We start from the raw sequence: 23,115 nt of genomic DNA, 5'->3' as shown, positions 1-23,115 counted from the left end.
TTTGGGAATCATAGCAAGTAGTTGGTTAGAATTCTCTGATCGCATTATAGCTACAAAATGAGTTAGCCACCACTGGGGACATTGTTGTAGGAAGATAGACAGAAAGATTACAAGAAATCAAAACCAAGACTTGTTTTAAAAGTTTGGGATGGGGGGGCGGGCGCGGAGGAGGGGAATGAGAACATTAAAATGAAAAATTAGCTGTGGCGTAAATCTCACAGATGCAAAAAGAGAAGGAGCAGGAGGGTGGGGAAGAAATGACAAGAAGCAGAAAGCAAAACATGTGGCTACGATGCGGGGGAAACTGAAATCAAGAGGGAGAGAGAGAGAGTAAAAGTTCTGTTCCACTTTTATGGACAGTTTGCATAAATAATGATCAGCTGTCTTTAGATTTCAGATATGGTTACAAGGAAACAGACTGTGGTCATGGTCGTGTGTACTAGCACTCCCGCCGCTCGCAGCCCTCACTTCCCCGCAAACGAACTCTGCACTCCGCCCTCCAGCTGCCCCCACAGCCCACAGCTTCTCCTGCTGAATTCTCTGGCTTCTGGCACTCCTTGCAGCCCTCTCCCATGGAGACTGTCTCTCTGTAGCCCAGCCCAACGGCCAAAGGAAGACATGAAGGCTCTTAGCAAAAGATGAGAGAAAATGAGATTGGGGGAAAATAGTGGCCTGTGGATACAAAGAAGGAAAGGTAATATAAATATGAAATTTAAAACACTAGCAATCAGTGATATATATATATATATATATATATATATATATATATATATATATATTATATTTCCCTATACTATTAATATATTACTATATTAATATATATATATATATATATATATATATATATATATATAAAATGGAGGCCAGGAATGAGTCCAAATATTTAATAGACAAGGTAGCATAACAACAAACACAAATTATTGGTTTTACGTAAGAAAAGAGTAATGTAAAATACAACCTAGGTAATAGAAAAGAAAAAATAAGCATGGAACTTTACAACAGAGAGAAGAAAGGAGGACATGCAGGAAGATGACCTGGGACGAGTGTGTTTGATGGAATTCGGGGTCACCCATGTAAGTGGTCACCCAGACAAGCCCATGCTGGCTCAAGGTGCAGGACGTTCCCTCCATTTGAGCCGCAGGCACTAGCCCCCAAGTCCTCGCTCTGACTGAGGAGGGAGACTGGCCCCTTCATTGAGCATCTGTTCGATTTCACCCCTTGCACCCCAGACCCACACCTCCCTCTCACGCCTAACATCCTACTTCTAATGCAACTCCTTTAAGATTCACCAGAAACCCTCCCCAGCCCATCTCGAGAGCAGGTGCCTTGATATTTCTTGAAACTCCTATGTGATGCATGCAATGCGCTCTGTGAATATTCATCACACATATGGGTCCCATGTGTCCCATGGTTAACTATTCACTTTACAGGAAAAGTCTGGAGCCACTGAGCCCAAAGGGGTGGAATGTCACTGAATCCAAGTATTCCCACAGTAGGGATAAGCTTTCACCGTGAAATGAATTATTAAAGTCAGGTGAATAACTCCTTTTTATTATTCAGTGGCTCTTGATTTCATAGCTGGAACAGGGTTGAGGCAAATATGGAGAACTCTGCTTGGAGTGTCTTTTTGGAAGGAAAGAAAAATCCCACTGCTTAAACAGAGGTTAAAACCATACCATTTCCTTTGGAAAGAAAAGATCCTTATGAACTGTGACCATTCTCCCAAAGGGGCCTGAGTCCCGCCTTCCTTCTTCTCATTAAGCCGCCACATTGCCTCCATGTCAAGCTGACTGGACGAGCTGAGAGGCACACCCAGCCCTTCCCTCAGCACCGCAGCTTCTGGTCCCAGCGTAAAACTCACAATGCACTCTCAGTATTCTTGCTCTTCCTAACTTCACTCTTGAAAAATGGAGTGTCTGTCCTGTGGCAGTTTGAAATATAGAGACAAATGCTTTCAACTAAAATAAGGCTTGTCCTTCAAAGTTGTGGCCTTGGGGTCTCCCCACGTAACCCAACGACTGCCATTGTCCAAAGCAGTAAGCCTGCTTGGGCATTGCCTTTACCAGAAAGTCAGGCTCCACTCTGCAGCACCATATTGTGTTTTATTAAGAACTAGTGGCCCGTTGCACGAAGATTCACACAATAGGCCTTCCTTCCACTGGCTGCCGGCACTGGTTTTCCTCCGGCACTGAGGGCCCAGGCCTTTGGTCCAGCCACAGCAGCGAGGCTTGGCTTCTCCGCTCCGGTGGCTCCCAGCCCCTCCTTTTTCTTTCCCCCCAGCTCCTCGAGCGGAGCCCAGGCCCCCAGCCATTCCTTGAGCGGAGTCCAGCTCCGTGGCTGTCGCCATCTTCAGTCGTCTTCAGTCTTCGCTCCACGCCTACCTATGCAAATTAACCGCCATCTTTGTTGGGTTAATTTGCATAATTGCTCTGATGGGCTGGTGGGTGTAGCGGAGTGACGGTTAATTTGCATGTTTCTCTTTTATTAGTGTAGATGCTGGTTCCCCCGGCTGGTGTGGCTCAGAGGTTGAGTGTTGACCCAGGAACCAAGAAGTTACCAGTTCGATTCCTGGTCAGGGCCCATGCCCAGGTTGTGGGCTCGATCCCAATAGGAGGCGTGCAGGAGGCAGCTGATGGATGATGTGTCTCTCTTATGGATGTTTCTATCATCCCTCTCCCTGCCTCTCTCCCTAAATATCAATAAAAACAGTAAAGAAAAGAATGCTAAAAAAAAAAAAAATGCTATGTCCTAGCTTAATTGTTTGAACAGATCACTTTTGGTTTGAGAAAATGAAGTCCATTCTCCCAGGACAAAGATTTGCCACCACTGAGGAGAGAGAAAGGAGCACATAGCAGATTCTGAAGGCAATCAAGCCTGGAGGCTTTCTGAACTTGCGCAAGTACCTCATCGCAGGATGCGAGTATCTGCAAATGCTTACGGGGGGGAGGGGGGGCGGGCGGGGGTGTTACGTTTATTTGGGGATAGGAGTTGAGTGCTAACAAAACAACATCCACATTTCTTTATAATTTCCTATAGAAAACTTAATTATATGCATCTCTAAGTCTCAGTCTTTTACATTTGAATAGTCAAAAATGTGATGTTTTTCAACATTCCTGGAAAAAAGTTTTGACCAGAAATTTCCATTTTTAGCTGTTTTACTTCAAAAGCTCTCATCATGATTGTGTAATAAAAATCTGTTATGAAATCATATTAACGGAGCAGAGAAATAAATTGATCTCACCTATTCTTTCTCGGGCACCAAAAAGAAATCCACTTAGACATATAACCAAATGTTATTTAATATCTTAAAAAGTAACACAATCCAAAATGGATATTTCACACAACACTACATAAACAACATGAACACAATATTACCATATGGAGGGACTTTCAAATATAGACTTACAAAAATCCCTGTGCTTTTTTTTCCTTTTAAGTTATTATACTAAGCATGACAAGTAATCATCATTTACAATATGGCACACTGACACGATAAAAACCATGTTACAAATGTGCTGTTATAAATCAGTAACATTAGGGAAGACATTTCATGAACTGTAATTATTTCATATGAAATACTATACAATATAAACAGAACATCCATCTTGGATGACCTTTACAGCAACCAGAGACCAAGTAATTTAAAATTTTTTTTTCAGTGCAAACACATTTTATTCAAGGCAGTCTTGGCTGCAAAACTTCTTTCTAACATACAGTAAATCCCACTTGCACTTCTTAATTCATTTACCCCTAATGCAATAGTCACATTCAGTCACTCAGAGAAGGATACCTGCAGAATTATGATCCCTTTAAACTGAACGTTGAAATTTGATTCTCTGCTAGAAAGTCGTATCTATGTCAACTACTCTAAGGACCTTAATTTGTAGCTGTCAATACTTACAGGAAGGTGACCCGGGGTTAGCTCTGGTGCTAACCATCATGTGCGCACAATACCACACACGACTTCGCCCTTCCAATGTGGAAACCGAGGCGGTGTATGGGTATCTAGGTGGTGGTGGTGGTGTGGGGGCGGGGGGGGGGGGGGACGCGAGGGGGGGGGCGGTAGGGAGGAGGCAGGGAGGACCATGGAGGACAGGAAGGTGAGGAGCTGCTGAGTGTGTAGTTCATGATAAATTTCCTAGAACGGCAGAGGACTGAAATTGGAGCTCTCAGATCTCAGATTTGGTACCTCTTTTTGGTGGGAGCAAGGGGATGGGGTGCCAAGGTCAACCTTTGGACAGGGAGGTAGGCAGCTGTACGTGGGCCAGCCAAGCTTCTAGCCTTCCATGGGCTTCCAGGGATCACTGCCTCGAGTGGCAGACAGCCCCTTCCCTCGTTGGCAGGGTGTGTGTGTGTGTGTGTGTGTGTGTGTGTGTGTTCGCATTTGAAGCCAACAGGAGCGATTTAAAGCCCGAAAACAGATAATAATACAATCATAAGGAGGTTTAGTCCCCTTGAGCCTTGTAGAATGCTGAACCTTGCAAACCAGCAACTCTAAGTCACAGAAACCACAACTGTGAACACACAGGAGCGTGTGTTAGGGGAGCCATCGCCGGGAATCTCTGGGCTGCTGCTGCCAGAGACGCCGAGATGAACTCAACCAGGGAGATGCCAATGTCTGTTTCAGACACACCAGGAAGTTTAATAATGAGTTGTGTGTGTGTGTGTGTGTGTGTGTGTGTGTAATTTATGAAATGGGGAAATATTGGATGTAGCCTTAATACTGTCAACCCTTAAGGGAGAGTGACAGAGTGGCAGCTGATTCGGTTATCTGACTTGGCAAAGATCAGACCGATGGTAATCTCTTTCCTGCCCCTATTTTACTGACCCAGAGCAAAACAATGTTTCCATGGCTTTTGCATTCGTGTTTCCTGTGTTCTGGCTCCCCGAGCCCTAAAGGTGTGTGGGGGAGTCACTCAGGAACAGATGAGAACTGGCCCCCCAGACAATGGGCAGGACAGGCGGGGGGGGAGCGGGGGCCGGGGAGAGGGAAGGGAAGGGCCACTTCTGCGGGGTCCACTGGCACCGCCAGAACGCGGCTAGTGGGTCCTGTGACCGGCCCGTGGCAACAGAGAAGGCCCTCACCAAGTGCCCTCCTAATGTGAGGGCACTTCCAGCTAGACCAGCTCCCTGGGGAATCCAGATTCTTCGGAGCCGGGCCCGATAAGGGCTGCCTTGCTGTCGCCTACGAAGCCTGAGAACTTGAGACAGTTCTTCACTGAAATTTCCGCCTCGGCACCTCCCCAGCCCGGAACAGCCGTGTTCCTTGAAAGACGGCATTTTAGCACAGGAATCACGGAGCCGATAGGCAACTGCAAACACGGGCGTGTGTCTAGACCTACCGCTGACCACAGTGGCACCAGAATGGGCCGAATGGACGTCCCCCTTCAGAAATCGCTGCCAGGAAGGTGTACGAGGCGTCACATTCCAAGCGCCCTGAACTTTTTGAATGAAAGTGGACAACGGTGGAAAGTTGTATTCGTTTTTCTTTGACTTTATTAGCACACATTAGAAAAAAAAAAATCGCATTGTGTTGGGTGATTGCTCGGGATGGTCTATCCAACAGATAGAACAGAGATCATCGCTAGCTGCCACTGTGTCCTGGGTCATCTTGTCTGTCACTCCTTCCTGTGTTCGCTTCAAGTACGGGCACGGCACAGAGGACCCGCGCGGGGAGCTGTCTGTGAACCCGCACGCTCTGGAAGCACTGAGACCCCGACATGAATGTGCAAAGTCATTCCAGGTCGGGGTTGGTTTCTAATCAAGCCCCAAAATACTGCCCACGGCACACACTGAGCCGCTCCAGAGCATCGCCACGACTGCAGGGTGAGCGATAGGCCTACGATTTGGACTGGAAACTTATTTTCAAGTACACTTTGTGGTGAGAAGTGGTTTTCCTGGGTGGAACTTGAGAAAGCCGTGCCAGCCTAAAAAAGGAACGATGCTTTCGTTGTCATCGAAGAGGGTTTTTTTTTTTTCTCCCCGAGGTGACTGCAACAGAATTGAGATTTGCATTTTAGAAATGCTGGCCGGCTTGTGGGAAAGGGAGACTTGGGAACAGCTGGTGTTTGGCTCATTGTTACCCCAGATTCCCTTTTTAAAAAAATGTCTGCTTCCCGAAGTCAGAGAAGTGGTCATTTTTTTTTCATCTTTACCCAGCTCGTCGCCTTTCAGCTCTCCAATCCACTTTCTGTATTTGGTGCCCGCCCTTAATTAGGTCCCCTGAGATGTACAAATATATAAAATGGAATACAACCTATGGAACAGGAGTTGTGGGCACTCAGCACAGCTCTTCTCACGGGAGGGACGTGTGGGCTCGAGACGCCAGCATGTGGTGAAGGCAGAGAGGACCAGAGTGCTCCCTAGTCGCAGTCCACATTTCTTGTGTGTCTTCGGTTACTGAAAACCTAGAATTCACCTCAGATTTTTATAGGAGTAAATCGCTTGCTACGTTATGTTTACCAATTGGCTCTTTGCCAGGGAGAACTTTTAGCAAGAATGGGGGGGGGGCGGGGCAGGGAGACAAGAAATTTAAACTTCCTCCCATTCATCACAAAACCAAGTGCGCTGTGGTGGGGAGGGGAGGAGACAGGCTTACATCTGAAAGTGAAATAATGCCGCGAAAGGAAACCATGGCGATGAGAAAGTCATGAGTCCACGGAGGTGATCGCTCACACACACACACACACACACACACACACACACACCACGCCATGGCCTGAACTCCACTTTTCTGACCGATACACACCAACGCACGGCTGCCGCTTCATCAAATTTATGGAGGTAGTTATATGCAAAAATAAAAATTACCATAAAGTAATATGCTGCATCATAATAATACATAAGTGTGCAAAATGCCAACAGATGGGTTGACCCTTTAACGTTGAACGCTACACAGAGATTCAACCGGATTCGATTCTGTAAACCTTTCGGACGACAAGCTCTGAAGTGAAGCCTCTATACGCAGCCGTGGACACAAAGCTAGCATTTCCCCGGAGGACAAGGGTGTCCTCGAAGCTTGGTCCCCGAGAGCCTCGCTGTGGACCATCCTGGGTCACATCTGTAATGTGCTTCCTGCCCCTCCCTCCCCCCTTCAGGAAGCCCGGAGAGATCAGACGGGGCTGCATCTACCTGGGACATCATATCCCCTTTAAAGCCCATCGTTTCTACGCTCATGGCTGCCAGTCTAAGGGAGTTGTTTTTTGTTTTTTTAATTACCCCATAGCATCAGGCAGAAAGTGTACACATTTTATTGGAACAATGTCTTCTGTAAATCGGTTTCTTTCGAAATAGTGATAAATTCCTATTTTAAAGCTTCTAAAGGTCGTGCTTGCTTTTCTGGGTCACCTAGCCTTTGACTCAGATGATGGCGACTTTCAGAGGATCAGCCGGAGGCTGGTGGGCTGTCTCAATGGTTATGTTATTTATGAACTGAGTGTATGGTAAACACTTGAGAGCAGGGTTTTTTGGGAGGGGGGTGGGGGAGTACATTTAGACAGAAGAATTTAGTAACTGTATGGTAGACAGCTCCCCAAGGAAACGCACTCGGAATGGAGTCTCTTGGAGACATTATCCTTCCTTCTGGACATAGTTAAGCGGGGAGAGAGAGTGCCTCGCTGAGCCATCCGGGCATGCCTCGGAGGAAATAAGGCATGACATGGCACGCCGACTGACGGGAGCCTTTTCGTGGTGTGGGAGCTGACCGAGGCACGTACTTAGGTTTCACCCTAAGCACAGGCGAGGAACCTACACTGCCCAGATGCGTCCGGTTCCCCGCGCAACTTCCAAATATCTGAAGAAGCGCGAGGGAGCGCCCACATGTTGCAAGAACCAGCCCGGCCGCGTATGCGCCTGCATTCCCTAAACGGGCCGCCGATGCAGCCTAACCCGGGGCAGGGGCGCTTCACCAACGCCATGCCGCTGGCTGGATCTGGGATTTATTTTTGGATATGTATTTTATGGCTCCAAACATCACATGCCACGGAACTAAATAAACTTTCTTTTTTTTTTGGTCAGACCGTTTACTTGCGTCATCTGTAACCCTTTTGCAAATACTTTCCCATTACCTACAGCTTGATTCCATTGTTCCCATAAAATAAATCGCAGGGCCCTGGGAAAATCTCTTTCCCGGAAGGCTGAAGCTTGACTATTTGTCATCCCTCTGCCGCCGCCTGGCTTCTTTGCATTCAACGTGACATTGTAAACCAAAGCCAAATGTGAACAAACCATCTCGAAGTAAGTTGGGCCGATCGCCGCACATCCACCTCAACATGCCTCCTGAAATCGGTTACACAGACTCTGTAAACATCACTCGGGCATAGTTCATGTATGCATAATGGTTTTTCTGGTCAATTTTAAGGGGAGTACAAGTTAGAATTATACCACATTTGCAGAATGAGCACATTCCGTTGTTCGTTACATGGGCACATGTATACCTCTGATCAAAAACTACTTTTAAAGTTTTCTCTATAGACATCTTCCCAGGAATAAAAGGCCTGAAGTTCAACTCTCCCTAACTCTGCTCTTTCCTAGAACCACTAAAAATTATCTCCCACCGCCTAATTTAGGCATTCTATTTAAAACTACATAAAATAGATTTATGTCCTTCCATTAGAAAGAATAACATCCCCAGGCCATACTCTTCATTTGTATCACAAAGAACATTTTGCTTTTAAACAAACTAATTATCGTATCTATTATCATAAGATAGGCTCCTCATCCCTTTCCCAGCCTCACAGATTCTGACTCACACCTCTTCTAGGAGTCCGCGTTACCTCTTCTAGCAGGAGCGCCGAGCCCAGCCAGGCTAGGGGCCCCTGCCTTTCTACCCACTTCAGATCCAAAGGCCTATATTCCTGTTGGTGATTGTGGAAGGTGAACACTCAGACAAGCATCTGTGACACTGAAAAACAAAATCCTGACGACACGCACTCCCAGGACCTCCATCCCGACCCCTTCGGACACACTTCCACGGGCTCCTGCAACCTCGCGCCACGAAAACTGACAGTGAAGAAATGACAGGTGCCTAAGCGACTCACACACGGGGGCCAGGTCCCTCCTCGGCTGTTTGGCATGGATCCCCCTCCCCGCGGGCCCTGGCATTGGACATGTTGTGGTGGCTTCGTTGTTTTTGTTTGTTTGTTTGGAAGTGTCAAGAAGCAGTTCTGTGGCACCATCTGCCCACAGACTGGGAGCGACACGCACCTGTGGCATTTGAAAATGGCGTTGGCAACGGCATGACATTGGAAATGCAGATTACACTTACAGTGTCTAGACTTTCCTATGTGTGCTCAGTTACAATTAGTGAAGCAAAAGTGTACATATCACCCCTACTGCTATTCTGTTGCTACAGAGCCATACATGGGAAAAAGCAATACTCTGAAAGAAAGACTTCTGTGTTTTGCTCTAGCCTACTTAGCAGCACAGTTTAAGTAAACACCAAAACTGTGGCTGAGATGCTTGTCTTTCCGAAGATGTAAACATCAGTCCCAGTGTCGTAAACTTGGCTGTGTCGCACGAGACGGAGATCGGAGGCCGGACGACGGTCACACACTCGTCACGGAAGCCTGCAAGCAGTTGGAAGGTTTCTGTAATTTCTCAGCTTCGTTTGTAGGGGGGTCCGTGCTTGCTCGGAAGTTGAAGGCCGGGCCGGCGCCGCCATGGGCCGGGCTCAAGGTAGGGTTCTGACGACGGTTACTTTCAACAATGCTGGACGTGTTGGAGGCCAGGCTCTCCCGAGTGCTAAAAGAGTAAAGAGGGTTTGTTTTGTTTGGTTCTGAACATAAATGATTACATAGTGATTCCAGAGGAAGAGCAAACGATGGCGTTAATGGATTTCCTCTGTGGGCTCAGAATGTCACAGACAGACCACCTCCCCCTGATCATTTACACATGCGCCTGCACGGCCCCAGCAGCGGCACACACGTGTGCAAACCAGCAGCCCGAGGCAGGAAGGGTCCTCTACAGCTACGTGCACTTTAAATGCCTTCCCCTCCTGTCCCATTCGAGGAAACGCCTTCAGCATTCAATGTGATCTCTAGCTATCGCATCGGGTTTTTTTTTCAATACTTGTAAATATACATGTGTAATGATTTCATTTCAGGCTGGGAAGTCATTGGTACAACTGCTGCTTTACCAGCTCGGTAACTGTACCCTAATGGTTCTGTCTGCATTCTCCACAGGCAGATTCTGACGTTGGCGGAGCTCAAGATTGCCATTGGCTAACCTGCTGCGCTGGTGGAAATAAACTTCGTTGTAGACACCTTCACACCTCTGTGTCAAATGTTCACACTTCAGAGAAAATACATTATGTTTTCGGAGGAGGACTCTTAGATGTTACTCGTTTGTAAAGTTTACATTTATCTGCGCACCTCCCACCCCCAACACACACACACGTACTTTTGGTAGAAATATTTTATACTTTAAAGGATTCTTAGAAAATAGAGGTGACCTAAAGACTTTAGTATCTTGGTTTCTCTTCATTGTTCTAAGTTAGAAATACCAGAAGCTAGTTTATTGCTCCAAGAGATTTAGAACATTTAAAGATTCCAAATGTGTGGAGCAATAGCAGGAATAAGGTTTTTTGGCCTGATTGATGAGAACTGAATGGATGTCCATGTTCAAGGTCCTCCAATGGTAATAAGAAACTTACCAGCTTATAAAGAGACAGAAGAAACCATCAGGATGCTCAAAACACCCATCCTCCTGGACAGAGTCAAGGTTTAGAAAACATTTGATGAGAGCTGGTCCCAGGACTGAGTTACGACTGCGGAAGCTGGCCTGCAGGTCAAAGGGCAATGGTGGACATCTACTGTCTCCCCGTCTCCTCCAAAACTGATGGCAATTCTGTCTGAACCCTAGACCTCGGCAGCCCTTACTAACAGGTTACTTCATCCTAACCCCTTGTGGCCTTGAGTTTGCTTCTCATCAAAGAGCCAAGAGTTCACTGTTCAAAAGAAACTATGTTTGTCAACTACCAAAGAGACAGCTAGACATTCCTTGACTGCAGAGGGTACCGGCAGACGGTTAAGACATTTATAGAAGTTCCTCCATTGTGCCTATGGCCAATCTGGGCCGACCTACAGAATACTCAGCACGTCAGGACTACAGGGATGGAAAGTGCCCGGCTTTCCACTTACCTGGCCCCTTCCCTAAGAAAGCCCATTGGAGGCTGCCAGCCCTACAGCCGAGGCATAGTCAGGGGAGGGAAGGAAGGAAGGAAGAAAGAAGGAAGGGAGGAAGGAAAGGAAGAAGGGAGGGAGGGAGGGAGGAAGGAAAGAAGGAAGGAAGGAAGGAAAGAAGGAAGGATGGGAGGGAGGGAGGAGGGAGGAAGGAAGGGAAGGAGGAAGGAAGAAAGAAGGGAGGAAGGAAGGGAGGAAGGAAGGAAGGATGGAAGGGAGGGAGGGAGGGAGGAAGGAAGGAAAGAAGGAAGGAAGGAAGGAAAGAAGGAAGGATGGGAGGGAGGGAGGAGGGAGGAAGGAAGGGAAGGAGGAAGGAAGAAAGAAGGGAGGAAGGAAGGGAGGAAGGAAGGAAGGATGGAAGGAAGGGAGGGAGGGAGGAAGGAAGGAAAGAAGGAAGGGAGGTAGGGAAGAAGGAAGGAAGGAAGGGAGGAAGGAAGGAAAGAAGGGAGGAAGGAAGGGAGGAAGGAAGGAAGGAAGGGAGGAAGGAAGGAAGGGAGGGCGGGAGGAAGGAAGGAAGGAAGGAAAGGGAGAGAGGGAGGGAGGGAGGGAGGGGGGAGGCAATAAACATGTAGACCCCAGAGATTTCATGACAGGTTCCTTCAGCTTCACCCTTAATCCTGATAATATTTCCCTCAGGGATTTAACATCCTCATTTTTCACACAGGGAGAGTTACGTGATTTACCTTCTCACAGAGCGACCACGAGGAAACAGGCGTCGATGGAGAATTTGTACACTGCAAAGCTAGACAAGTGTAAATTACTTCTGTTCTGCATCTAGCATGTAATGCATAAAGTAGCTACTGTGTGAGTGGGTCTGGGAATCCATGGGGGTCCTTTTCTATGAGGAAATACACTTAAAGTTCCCAAAACCCCACTTTTAAACCAGCTTTTAAGGCATGGGCTTAACATGGACCCGCTGTAGGCCAGGCACTGCAAACACACCTCACTGCTCTGGGCTGCCTACCATCTTGGTAGCTGTCTGTGCTCCAAGATGCCTCTTTGCCACGGTCAACCGATTAATCATGACAAATACATGCCGTCCTCCAGTTTCCCCAAAGGAGACCTTTCCTTGTTGCTGTTAGAATGAGGCATTCCTATCGGGGGCTCAGGATATGATGATGAACAAGTTCATGAAGATGGAGCATTATCAGTAAAAATATCCCTCAAATGTAAACGCTCTTTTTAAATAAGAGAATTAATGGTGCCGCCTTGAGGTCTCTGGGTTTAGAGGCAGAAGACCTGAGCCCAGCCGCTCTGCTCTGTCGTCCGCCCTCCTGGAACACGTGTTTCGTGCGGACCCCGGCACACGGCACACGGCACATTAGACAGACACATCCCTGGCAGCCTCTGATTTTCACATTATGTTTATCCACCAGGTTGGGGCTCAGATTTAGAACAGCAGACTTTTCATGTCAAAAAATGTCCTTTTTAATATTAGATCTATGGCATAGCTTAAGTTTCTATGTTTTTTTCCTTCTCAATCCCCTTTAAATTTCTAAGAAAACGGACTGAGGAATTCTGGGAATGTGGCTGAACTTGATTGAAAGCTGAATGTGGCAATCACCATTTTTGTGGGGGTTTTTAAATTTGTTTTTTAGTTGAATCTTAGTTGCTCAGTGGATTATTTACTGAAAGACCCAAATAAATGGCCCACTTAAGATTTCTGTATCTCACAAAACGGGGGAGGTATCAGTATGATAATGCTATTTGGCTAAAATACTCCTCACGCTAGTGAGTAAAACTCCCTATAACTCAAATATTCTCCTTTGTAGACTATCCTCACGCATTCATTACAAAGGCAGCTCAGTGAATTTACTGAGGTGTACAGAAAATACAGTTTAAAAATGGGTGTAGAAAACCAGTTTGTCATCTAGCCTGTAACCAATGCGTATTAAATATGAAAGGGATTCAAGAAGGAACCGCTATGTGCTAACTGCATGGAACTTCTGGGTGAGCTACACATACCTACAGAGAAAATTCTACCTAGTAACAACGGACAGACACAGAGCTAATTTGTGGAAATTGTCTCCTCAGAACAACCTTTACCGTCTACCATGACAAAGCACTTAGAGAAATGCAAATGAACTTATTTCAAGAAATAATCTCATTCATAAATTCTTGAGTTAGAACCATTAAGCTACTCGCAACGTCTCCTTTAGTATCTCTGGAGGTCTGACGCTCTCCCTCAGTGGAGGTCCAGGGATCAGGAGGCAACGTGAAAGTTTGGAAACTGCTGTGTGAAAAGCATCAGGTGGGTAGAGTCTTAATAAGAAAGAGTAGAACGTAAGGTCCAGGCCAGTAAACCACACCTTCCGTAAGTGATGGTCTTGAACTTCAACCATCCATTACAGACCTTCAAGTATGCCTGCATGGTACCCACTGCTAGAAAGTCAAGAGGAGAAAAGAGAGTAGAAGAAAGAAATAGAAAGAAAAAAATGTACAAAATAACTGGTAAATAAGATTTGATTTGGAAAACAGTGAGCAAAAGTTATTACGTAGAAAAGTCACTTAATAGGCCAGTCGTTTTCAGACTGAGTGTCAAGCTCCTTGAGGTCCCTTAGGGCTCTTCAAGGGACGGCAGCAGAGACCTGGGACCCCTGGTCTCTCACCACTTCAACCAGAGTGCCAGCTCTGTGGTCTGTGTAGATACTGGACTGCCACATGGGTTAACTTGGAAAGAAGGTTACATGACAATGATGATGATGATGATGATGATGATGATGATGATAATCAAGAACTAGTCCTTTAAGAAAAAACAACAGCCTAATATGTGACAAACAGATGAACGATTCCCAATTCTAATTTTGGGACGCTCTGTCCCCAAGTTACCCAGAGATACAGTGAAATGATCACAATAGGACTAATTATCATTGTTAATAATGAAAATAACTATATCTGGATACTTGTTAAAATGATAAATATTATAAAATCTTGGGAATCACAGCTAGTGAGAAATGTCCATCTCTCATCGTATTTCTGCATCTCAGAGTCACCAATCTGGAGTAGAATTTAGGAGAATGAGGTCCCGAGTTGCCCTTTGAGGAGAAGGGAGAGTTAAGCAGAAAAAAAAGAAGTTGCATAGACTCTCTTGCTTTCTGAACCCCCGAACCACTTCAATGCACTGGATGTGACCACTGAGCGTTACATACTCTCAACTGCCCAGCCTTCGCCGAGTCACCAGCACCTACTAAGAACAAGGGACTGCGACTAGAGGGCCCTGATTGGTTGTGTCAGATCTGCAGGAGGAGGAAGGACAGTGCTGGCACGTGTTTTGATCTAAGAGAGCGGAGTCCCCCAGTCTTTCCGCAGGAGGAACAAGGTCCATTTCTTTGTGGGCACATGAGTGGTGAGAGGAAGCTGCATGAGGAAGGTGGAGAGGGCCACCAGGCAGCTGGTTACCATGGCAACAAGCTTCCACATCCACTGGAAAGGTTTTGAGACCTGCTTTTACAGTTGACCCTTGAACAATGCAGTGGTTAGAGGTGTTGACCCTCCCCCACCTGCACAGTCAAAAATATGTGTGTGACTTTTGATTCCCCTAAAACTTAACTACTGTTAACTGTAAACATTACTGGTAACACAGTCAGTTAACACTTATTTGTATGTTGTATGTATTATGTACTGTACTCTTGCAATAAAGTCAGCTACAGAAAAGAAAATGTCATAAAGAAAGTCATAAGGAAGAGAAAATACATTTACAGTATTTATTGAAAAAAATCTACCCTTGTCCAGCCGGTGTGGCTCAGTGGTTGAGCATCAACCCATGAACCAGGAGGTCTACAGTTCGATTCCTGGTCAGGACACATGCCTGGGTTGCGGGCTCGATCCCCAGTGTGGGGCGTGCAGAAGGCAGCCAATACAATGATTCTCTTTCATCACTGATGTTTCTGTCTCTCTCGCCCTCTCCCTTTCTCTCTGGAATCCATAAAAATATGTTTAAAAAAAGAAAAAAGTAGCCCCTAATTGACCCGGGCAGTCCAAACCCAGGTTGTTCAAGAGTCAAGTGTATATTCTCACTAGAGGGACTCTTGTCCTTGAGCCAATCAATTGATTCCCAACGCCCACTAACTACTCATTCTGTTCAATCTTTGAAGCACTTAAAAAAACAAAAACAAACACCCTTTCTTTACCAGCACGGGGGGCAATGTAAACGTTGAAGAAAAAATACTGGGAATGTTGGTCTTAGATTGGACTGAGGCAAGTGTGAGGGGCGCAGCCAACCCACCCGTCCAGATTGGCGCTCTCTACAGCTGCAGAAACATTGGTGTCAAGTCCTGCAAAAGAAGCCAGAGACAGGCAGTTAACCACACCGTGCACCCAACCCGAACCCTAGTCACAGAGCCGAGCTGTGCAACCGGACGCCTTTTCCAGGTGTCTGCACCCAGCCCGGCCCGGTGGGTGCGTGTGTGCGCACATGCCTCTCCCTACCGTGGCGAGTTGAATCCACTGTCCACCGTGATGCTGCTGCTGTCCATGCTGTCCAGGCGTGCCGAGTGGGTGGTCCGCTGGTGGCCGCTGCTGTCCGTGTCTTTGGGGGCGAGGAGGGTGAGGTTCTTCTCAAATTTCCTCTGCAGGTCTCGCTCCTTCTCCCTTTCAAGGAGCCACTGCATGGTGCCCACATCGTCTCGGTTTTTCTCCTCCTCTGTGGTCTTGGTAGCCCCCTCCTCGGAGTCGTCATCGTCAGACACGTTGTAATAGTCGAAAGAGGCTTCCTGGTTGCCCCCGGGCTCCTGCTGGCGCTGGAGGGCCGGCAGGACCTGCGCGGCCGCGGTGCCCAGGGACGGCTCCAGCTTCTCGCATCGGCCCGCCAGCGTGTCCGCAGGTGCCTTCGGGTGCGCTTTGAGGAGGGACAGGCTGGATTTGTGGTAGCTGTTTACAGACAAGGTGCTGTGCAGAGGTTTGAACAGTGTGTCTTTGCTGAATATCTCTTTCCTCTTGTCCAGGCTGCTGGGCTCGGCGCCGTGATGCTGGATGAGGCGTCCATTGGCCATCCCTTCCGCGGCTGCGCCCGGAGCAGCCGGGCCCCCGCCTGGCCCTGTGGGCGACTCCTCCTTGTGTCCTCCCAGCTCCCTGGAGGACAGCGGGGTCTGCCTGTCCGACAGAGGCAGCTTCTTCACGCCTTCGGCCAGGGCCAGAGGGTCCTGGTCCTCTTTATTCTTTCCCAGAGGCGATGGCGCCGTGAGCACCGTCTCGCTGGACGTGTTGCACTGGAAATAGTCGTCCGTTGCTGTTTTCGTTGGACAAGAATTGAGGTCACCAAAGGACGGCAAACTCTCGGGGGGTTTGCCTGGCTCCAGGAGGCCGCACGCGCTGGACGGCTCCTTGCTGCCGCCGACTATTTCCGGAATGCACACCTCTTTATAGCTCGGGGACAGAAGGTGAGCCCTTTGATGACCGGCCGTCGGGGCAGGCCTTAGCGTGCTGTCGTCAATGTAGGGCTGGATGGGGGTTGGGTCCTCCTGGCTGCAGCCTTCGGCCAGGTCATCAGGCGTCCCCAGAGAGGACGCGCCCAGGGGACCCTTGGAATTGTCCATGGACCTGGACCTCTCCTTGGCTTTGCTGGACCTCTCGTTCCTGGACCGTCGGTCCTGGGTATGGCTGTGGCTTCGGTGCACTTTCGAGTGGGAGCTGCCCCTGGAAGGTTCAGGAAAGGGCATCTCAGTCCTCCTTTTGGCCAGTTCCCCCGACACGTCCCACTCCGGCGTCATGGGGAAGTGGGGCTCGAGCACGCTGGGGTTGCTGTGCATGATGAAGTTCTCGCCTTTGTGCTCGATGATGAAGCAGCCCTCCCTGGGCACCCTGGTCAGGGGGTCGCAGAAGTCGTACTCCCGCTCCCCGGGGACGTCCAGGTGAGAGCCGTCAGACGGGTCTCCTTTAGACGCGCGCGTCTTGCTGTGTGAGCGCGACTTGCCATGCGACTTCCGATGGGTCCGGCTCTTTTTACTCCTCCCGCTGTGATGGGCGGAGGAGCCCGCTTTGCTCCGATGCGCCTTCTCCTCCTCCAGCTTCTTCATCAGCGCCGTGTGCCTCATGACGTTCTCCACCGTCAGGTCGGGGTTGATGCGCCGGATGATCTCCATCTCCACTTCCCGGGGGATGGTCGTGGGCGTGTCCTCGTCTCGCAGGGGCCACTCCTCGGGAGGGAACTGGGCGGAGAAATTGGCCAGCTGCTTGGTCTTGTCTTTCTTAAAACTCAGCCGGAAGAGCTTGAGCCCAAACTTCTTGGACTGCTTTTCCCCGTCTTTAGGCTTGGAGAGGGTTTCCGTCTTGTAGGAGAAGTTGACAGTACTTTTGCTCTTCTCGGTGGGTGGCACCTGGCAGAGGGAGGGCGGGCAGTACGGGTCCTTGCAGTCCTTGGCAGGCTTCCGCTGCAGGGTGGACGCGTGCATGCTGTGCATGTCCTCCCGGCAGCAGTGGCAAGAGTCGCAGTGGTTTCTGGGCAAGGTCCTTTCCCTGACGCAGCCTGAGGCGGAGGGCGTGATGGTTCCGGGCTGGGGAGAGGTGCACTGAGACCGGTCCGGTATCCGCTCGTCCAAGTGGTACCACTTGCTGTTAGTCCTTATGAGGGACGGGGTGATGAAGTATGTCTGCGGGGTCACGATGAAGTAGCCCTCGGGGGTCGGGTAGATCTTCCTCTCGCGCACCAGCGTGTTCAGGGTGTGCCGCAGGATCTCCTGGCTCGGGGTGGGGACGCCTGAGAGCGAGAGGACACACTCGTGAGAAGGGAGAGGAAGCATGTGGTGGACTCCCGATTTTTTATTACTTATTTATTTTAAAAATCGCTATTGTTGAAAGTATTACTTATGTTCCCTCTCTTCCCCCATTGACCTCGTCTAGCCCGCCCCCACCCCCTACCCCAGGCCTTCACCACCCTGCTGCCCGTGTCCGTGGGTTATGCACACATGCATACAGGTTCTTTGGTTGATCTCTTCCCACCTTCCCTCTGAGATTCCACAGTCTGCTCCATGCTTCTATGTCTCTGGATCTATTTTGTTCATTAGATTCCACATGAGTGAGATCATGTGATACTCATCTTTCTCTGACCGGCTTATTTTGCTTAGCATAATCCTCTCCAGGTCCATACGTGCTATTGCAAATGTGATTCCTGATGTTTTAGTCTGCTGTGTCCCCCCATGATTCATAGAGTCAAGCCCCAAACCCCAACATGATGGTATTAGGAGGTGGGGCCTTAGGTTTAGGGGAGATCATGAGGATGGAGCCCTCAGGATGTGACATTAGGGCAGCAGTTCTCAACCTGTGGGACGCCAACCTGTGGGTCGCGACCCCTTTGCGGGTCGAACCACCCTTTCACAGGGGTCGCCTAAGACCATCGGAAAACACATATATAATTACATATTGTTTTTGTGACTAATCACTATGCTTTAATTATGTTCAATTTGCAACAATGAAAATACATCCCGCATATCAGATATTTACATGACGATTCATAACAGTAGCAAAATTACAGTGATGAAGTAGCGACGGAAATAATTTTATGGTTGGGGGTCACCACATGAGGAACTGTATTAAAGGGTCGTGGCATTAGGAAGGTTGAGAACCACTGCATTAGGGGAAGAGACCAGAGCCCCCTCTCTGTAATGTGAGGAAGAGGGTCCTCACTAGACAGCAGATGTGTGGGTGCCTTGAACTTGGACCTACTTCCCAGCCTCCAGAACTGTGAGAAACGAATGTGTGTCGTCAAAGCCAGCGAGTCTATGGCCTTTTGTTACTGCAGCCCAAACGGACTAAGACAAAACCCTATTAATCTGGCCAAGCTTCCGAGGATTGTCTATAGCAGGTAAAGAGCTTTCAAAGGTGTTCATTAAGTTTAGTGGGAATCCTGGTTTTCTCTGATGACCCGCATGAGTATTACCACCGATAGGATGGGAAAATACAAGCGCTGGAGAGGGGGGTGGGGGTTAGATGAGGTTAGGTTGCTACTGTGGTTACAAAGCTTTACTGAACCGAATCGGTAAAGGCAGAATATTTTTAAATGAGAGGAGACATAAAAAATGTTTTACATGATCTTATAGAAATGAACAAAATATTTTTTTTTTCAATAAAAGCAACTAGGGGCCGAAACCGGTTTGGCTCAGTGCATAGAGCGTCGGCCTGCGGACTGAAAGGTCCCGGGTTCGATTCCGGTCAGGGGCATGTACCTGGGTTGCGGGCACATCCCCAGTAGGAGATGTGCAGGAGGCAGCTGATCGATGTTTCTCTCTCATCGATGTTTCTAACTCTCTATCTCTCTCCCTTCCTCTCTGTAAAAAATCAATAAAATATATTTTAAAAATAAATAAATAAATAAAAAATAAAAGCAACTAGGGGACAGGGTTGAAATAGCCATCTTGTATGGAAAAACCAATCTAAAATAGAGGCTCCCATATATATTTGGAGGTATTCTATACTTTTTTTCAAGATTAAGTTTACTGAATAAACTGAATTTTATAAATTACATAAAAGGGCACACGGGCTTGACCACTGTTAATTATGTAGCACTCTCCAGTTTTCCAATCATCTCCTTCCATGTGGGATGTGACGCGAGCCCGGGGTGGAATTCAGGTCAGAGCGTTCTTCTCGGCCTAAGTCAGCAGCACGGAGGTGGGTTTCCTACTTCGTAACCAGGGAGCCCGAAGAAGTCCACTCGTGAAGGCTTAGACCTTCTACATCTGTCTGGTCGCTGGTCCCAAGCTGCCACATTTGTGAGACTAGAGATCTCAGAAGGAAATGATAGACACTCCTTTGTACAATAACTGTTTTCAAAGGGTTCTGTGTGCGTTTTATGTCCAGTTCTACCTTCAGAGGCAGAATAAGGAGGTCACATACTTCAAGTACACATTCTCCAGGCTGTAGTGCATTTGCGTTATTTCTTGGCTGTTCTCCACTCCTCATCGCCAGGCACACGGAGGGTGATGATATTCACAAGACTGACCTTAATGCTAAGCCGTCATGCATCACTTGACTACAGGGATACAGTCTGAGAAATGGATTCTCAGGCGGTTTCGCCATCGTATGACCATCTCCGAGTGCACTTACACACACCTCGGTGGTACAGCCTACTACACACCTAGGCTGTATGGTGTATGTAGCTTATTGCTCCTGGGCTACAAGCCTGTGTAGCATGTTACGGTACTGACTACTGCGGACAGCTGGAACATAATGATAGTATCTGTCTATCTAAACATAGAGAAGGCACAGTAAAATGTGGTATAAAAGATTAAAAAATGGGGAGGGGGTTGGGGGATTGGGTGAAAGGTGGGAGGGAGTTGGGAGAATGGGTGAAAAAGGTGAAGGGAATGAGAAGTAGGAATTGGTAGGTAGTTACAGAATAGTCGCGGGGTGTAAAGCACAGCACAGGGAGCACAGTCAATAACACTGAAATAGAAGTATATGTGGGGTCAGGTGGGTACTCAATTGATTGGGGTGACCACGTAGTAAGTTACATAATGTCCGATCACTGGGTTATACACCTGACACTAATATAATAGTGTATGTCAACTGTAACTGGGAAATAAAAAGTTATTGCACAGGACACTTCCCATGCATGGAGCTTGCAGGACTCGACGTTGCTCTGAGTGAGTCAGTGAGTCAGTGGTGAGTGAATGTGAAGGCCTAGAACGTGACTGGACACCACTGTGGACTCTCTATCACTGTCCAACGAGCCTTCCCCTGCTTCCTCCCAACAGGGTCAGAAATAGAACCCCGAGGCTGTCGATGCTGCTCCGTGCCCAGGGGAGTGGGCCGGACTGATTGGAAACAGGAGAAGCTGGCTGGGTAGGGTGTAGGTCATCATAGTGACAGGCAGGAGGGAATGAAAGGTGGCCCGAGGATCAGTCGGAATAGAAATCAGGATAGAAAGATAGAGGAACACGGGGCTGTTGTGACCAGGAGGCTTGGCTAGTGCATGTAGGGGTAGTGACCAGATTAAGAAACTTTGTGCGTTCATAAAAAAAGCAGGTGTTTAACATGGAGGGGGCGCAGAACTGAGGACTCAATATTTGGACTTTGGGAATTCGTCTTCGGTTCCATTGACCCCATCTGGCACAAAAGGCTCGCTCTGGCATTGAACTGATGGAAGAAAGACAACTTACCTATGCTTTATATCATTAAAACCTGGAAATATTTCCATAGTCCAGGGACAGGCTGGCCCCACACAACCACAGAGAGCTTTTATACAGTGGCCGTGGCACTTCACACCTGTTCAGGTACCTCCTGAGGACCTGGGGACCTGTGTCCCTGTACAGGACCTCAGGTCCTTGACAAAGGGTGCACAGCAACGTTCTCTGAGGACTGTCTGACTAGGTGTGGAGGACTGTAGCCCCCTGAACACATAGGGCTCAGGGACAGGCTCCTCTTGCTGAAACAGGTCAGTGGCTGTCAGTCTGGGATGTAAGCTGTGCCCTCGGAATTGAGGTGCTGTGAGTGAGAGGGAATCGGTTGCCAAGCCCCATAGATACTGATCCCGTCAGAGAGAAAAATTCCTCCTGAACCACACGTCCTTCCATTTCTTACAGAAATTCAGCTCCACTGTAACCTTATGGGACCACCATCCTATCAGGTGCATGACGGTAATCTGGAAGCAGGTCAGGTTGGATCATACTGCCAATATTCAACCGTGTCTGACCCACGGAAATGGCAATTTCAGTGGAGACAGAACGCTTGGGCTCCAGGGCCAGGCTGCTGGCTAGAAATCCATCGCTGTTCTTTGATGCGACTGGTTGAATCATGCCCCCCACCCTCTGCCATTCATATGCTGACGTCCTACCTCCCCGGACCTCAGAATGCGACCTTACTTGCAGATGGGGGTCTTTCTAGAGATAATCAAGTTAACATGAGGTCACTAGGTGGGCCCTCATCCAACATTCCAGGTGCCATCTTTAGAGGAGAAGTTTGGACATAGAGACATGCATAGAGAAGACAGTGGCAGGAGACCCCAGGAGAAGACAGCTGTCTGCCAGCCAAGGACAGTGTCCTGGAGCAGATTTGTCCCTCAGCTTCAGAGGGAACCAGCCAACTCTACCGACACCTGGTGTCGGACTCCGAGCCTCCAGAACTGTAAGACAATACATTTCTGTCGTTTAAGCCACCTGTACCATGTTGCAGCTGCTCTACAAAACCAATACGATTGGTATCTTCTTAGGCAACTTAACCTCTCTGAGCCTCTATTTACTGCCATCAAGATGTGGATCCTAATAGCGCCTATGCTCACAGACTTGTGAGTTTAAATGAGTGTAATGTACGTACAACAGTGCCCGACATATAGTGAGTTCTCGATACATATTAGCTATGAGTAGTCTCAACTTTGCGTCAAGACCCATGGAAACCTAGATTACCTTCAAAGGACACTGTATAGCAACCCAGAACAGCCGGGTAAGCTGAGAAGGGTAAGCTCCCCCAATCCTTCCAAACGGTGAAGGTGGGATACGAAAGCATTAGGTGACAGCCTGGGGTTCTCAAGGGGAGAGAGGCCATGAATGAGATGCAGCACACACAGCTGTTTCGTTACCGCCTTCAGGAGGCACCCTTAGTGACCAGGTGGACAAAGTAACAGTGCCTATGTAGAAGGTATTATTTCATAGAACTGTCTCATTGTGGGCCCGCGTGCTTACTTTCGATCTAGGCTCTTGGGAAACGCACACTGGTTTTCATGCAAATGATTCCAAGGCCGGGATAATCGCAATGTTCCCCCTAAATTTCATGAGAGTTTCTGCACAAAATAAAAACAAATTCCAGGTGAATTAGTGATAGAACCCAATTCTTGGGCGCCCGCATAAAACAAAAACTGCTTGTACACGAGAAAGCAACTTATAAAGAGCTGCTATGCCCCATTAACAGTCAGAACAACTTCACGCAGAATTCAGCTCCTGAGAATAGACCCCACTTACACTGCAGTCTCACGAATGACACCCCAGGAGCTGTGCAGCACAGTCATCCA

General features: G+C 48.1%; 1 protein-coding gene across 1 annotated transcript in view; it reads right to left on the bottom strand.

Moving 5' to 3' along the window:
* Positions 1-3,281: 3,281 nt before the first annotated feature.
* The window catches only part of STOX2 (storkhead box 2), a 103,567-nt gene continuing 83,733 nt past the window's right edge, over positions 3,282-23,115 (bottom strand). Inside the window, exons 3-4 of the mRNA XM_070408149.1 lie at positions 15,609-17,874; positions 3,282-9,741 (exon numbers count right to left, since the gene is read on the bottom strand). Coding sequence (XP_070264250.1) covers positions 9,546-9,741; positions 15,609-17,874 — 2,462 coding nt within the window. The 3' untranslated portion in view covers positions 3,282-9,545. The remainder of the gene's footprint in view (positions 9,742-15,608; positions 17,875-23,115) is intronic.

Source organism: Myotis yumanensis, unplaced genomic scaffold (assembly GCF_028538775.1).
Source record: "Myotis yumanensis isolate MYYU_CA2020_CCGP unplaced genomic scaffold, mMyoYum1.0.hap1 SCAF_3, whole genome shotgun sequence".
NCBI lineage: Eukaryota > Metazoa > Chordata > Mammalia > Chiroptera > Vespertilionidae > Myotis > Myotis yumanensis.
Note: the sequence above shows the minus strand (reverse complement) of the source record. Positions and strands in the feature narration are given on the sequence as shown.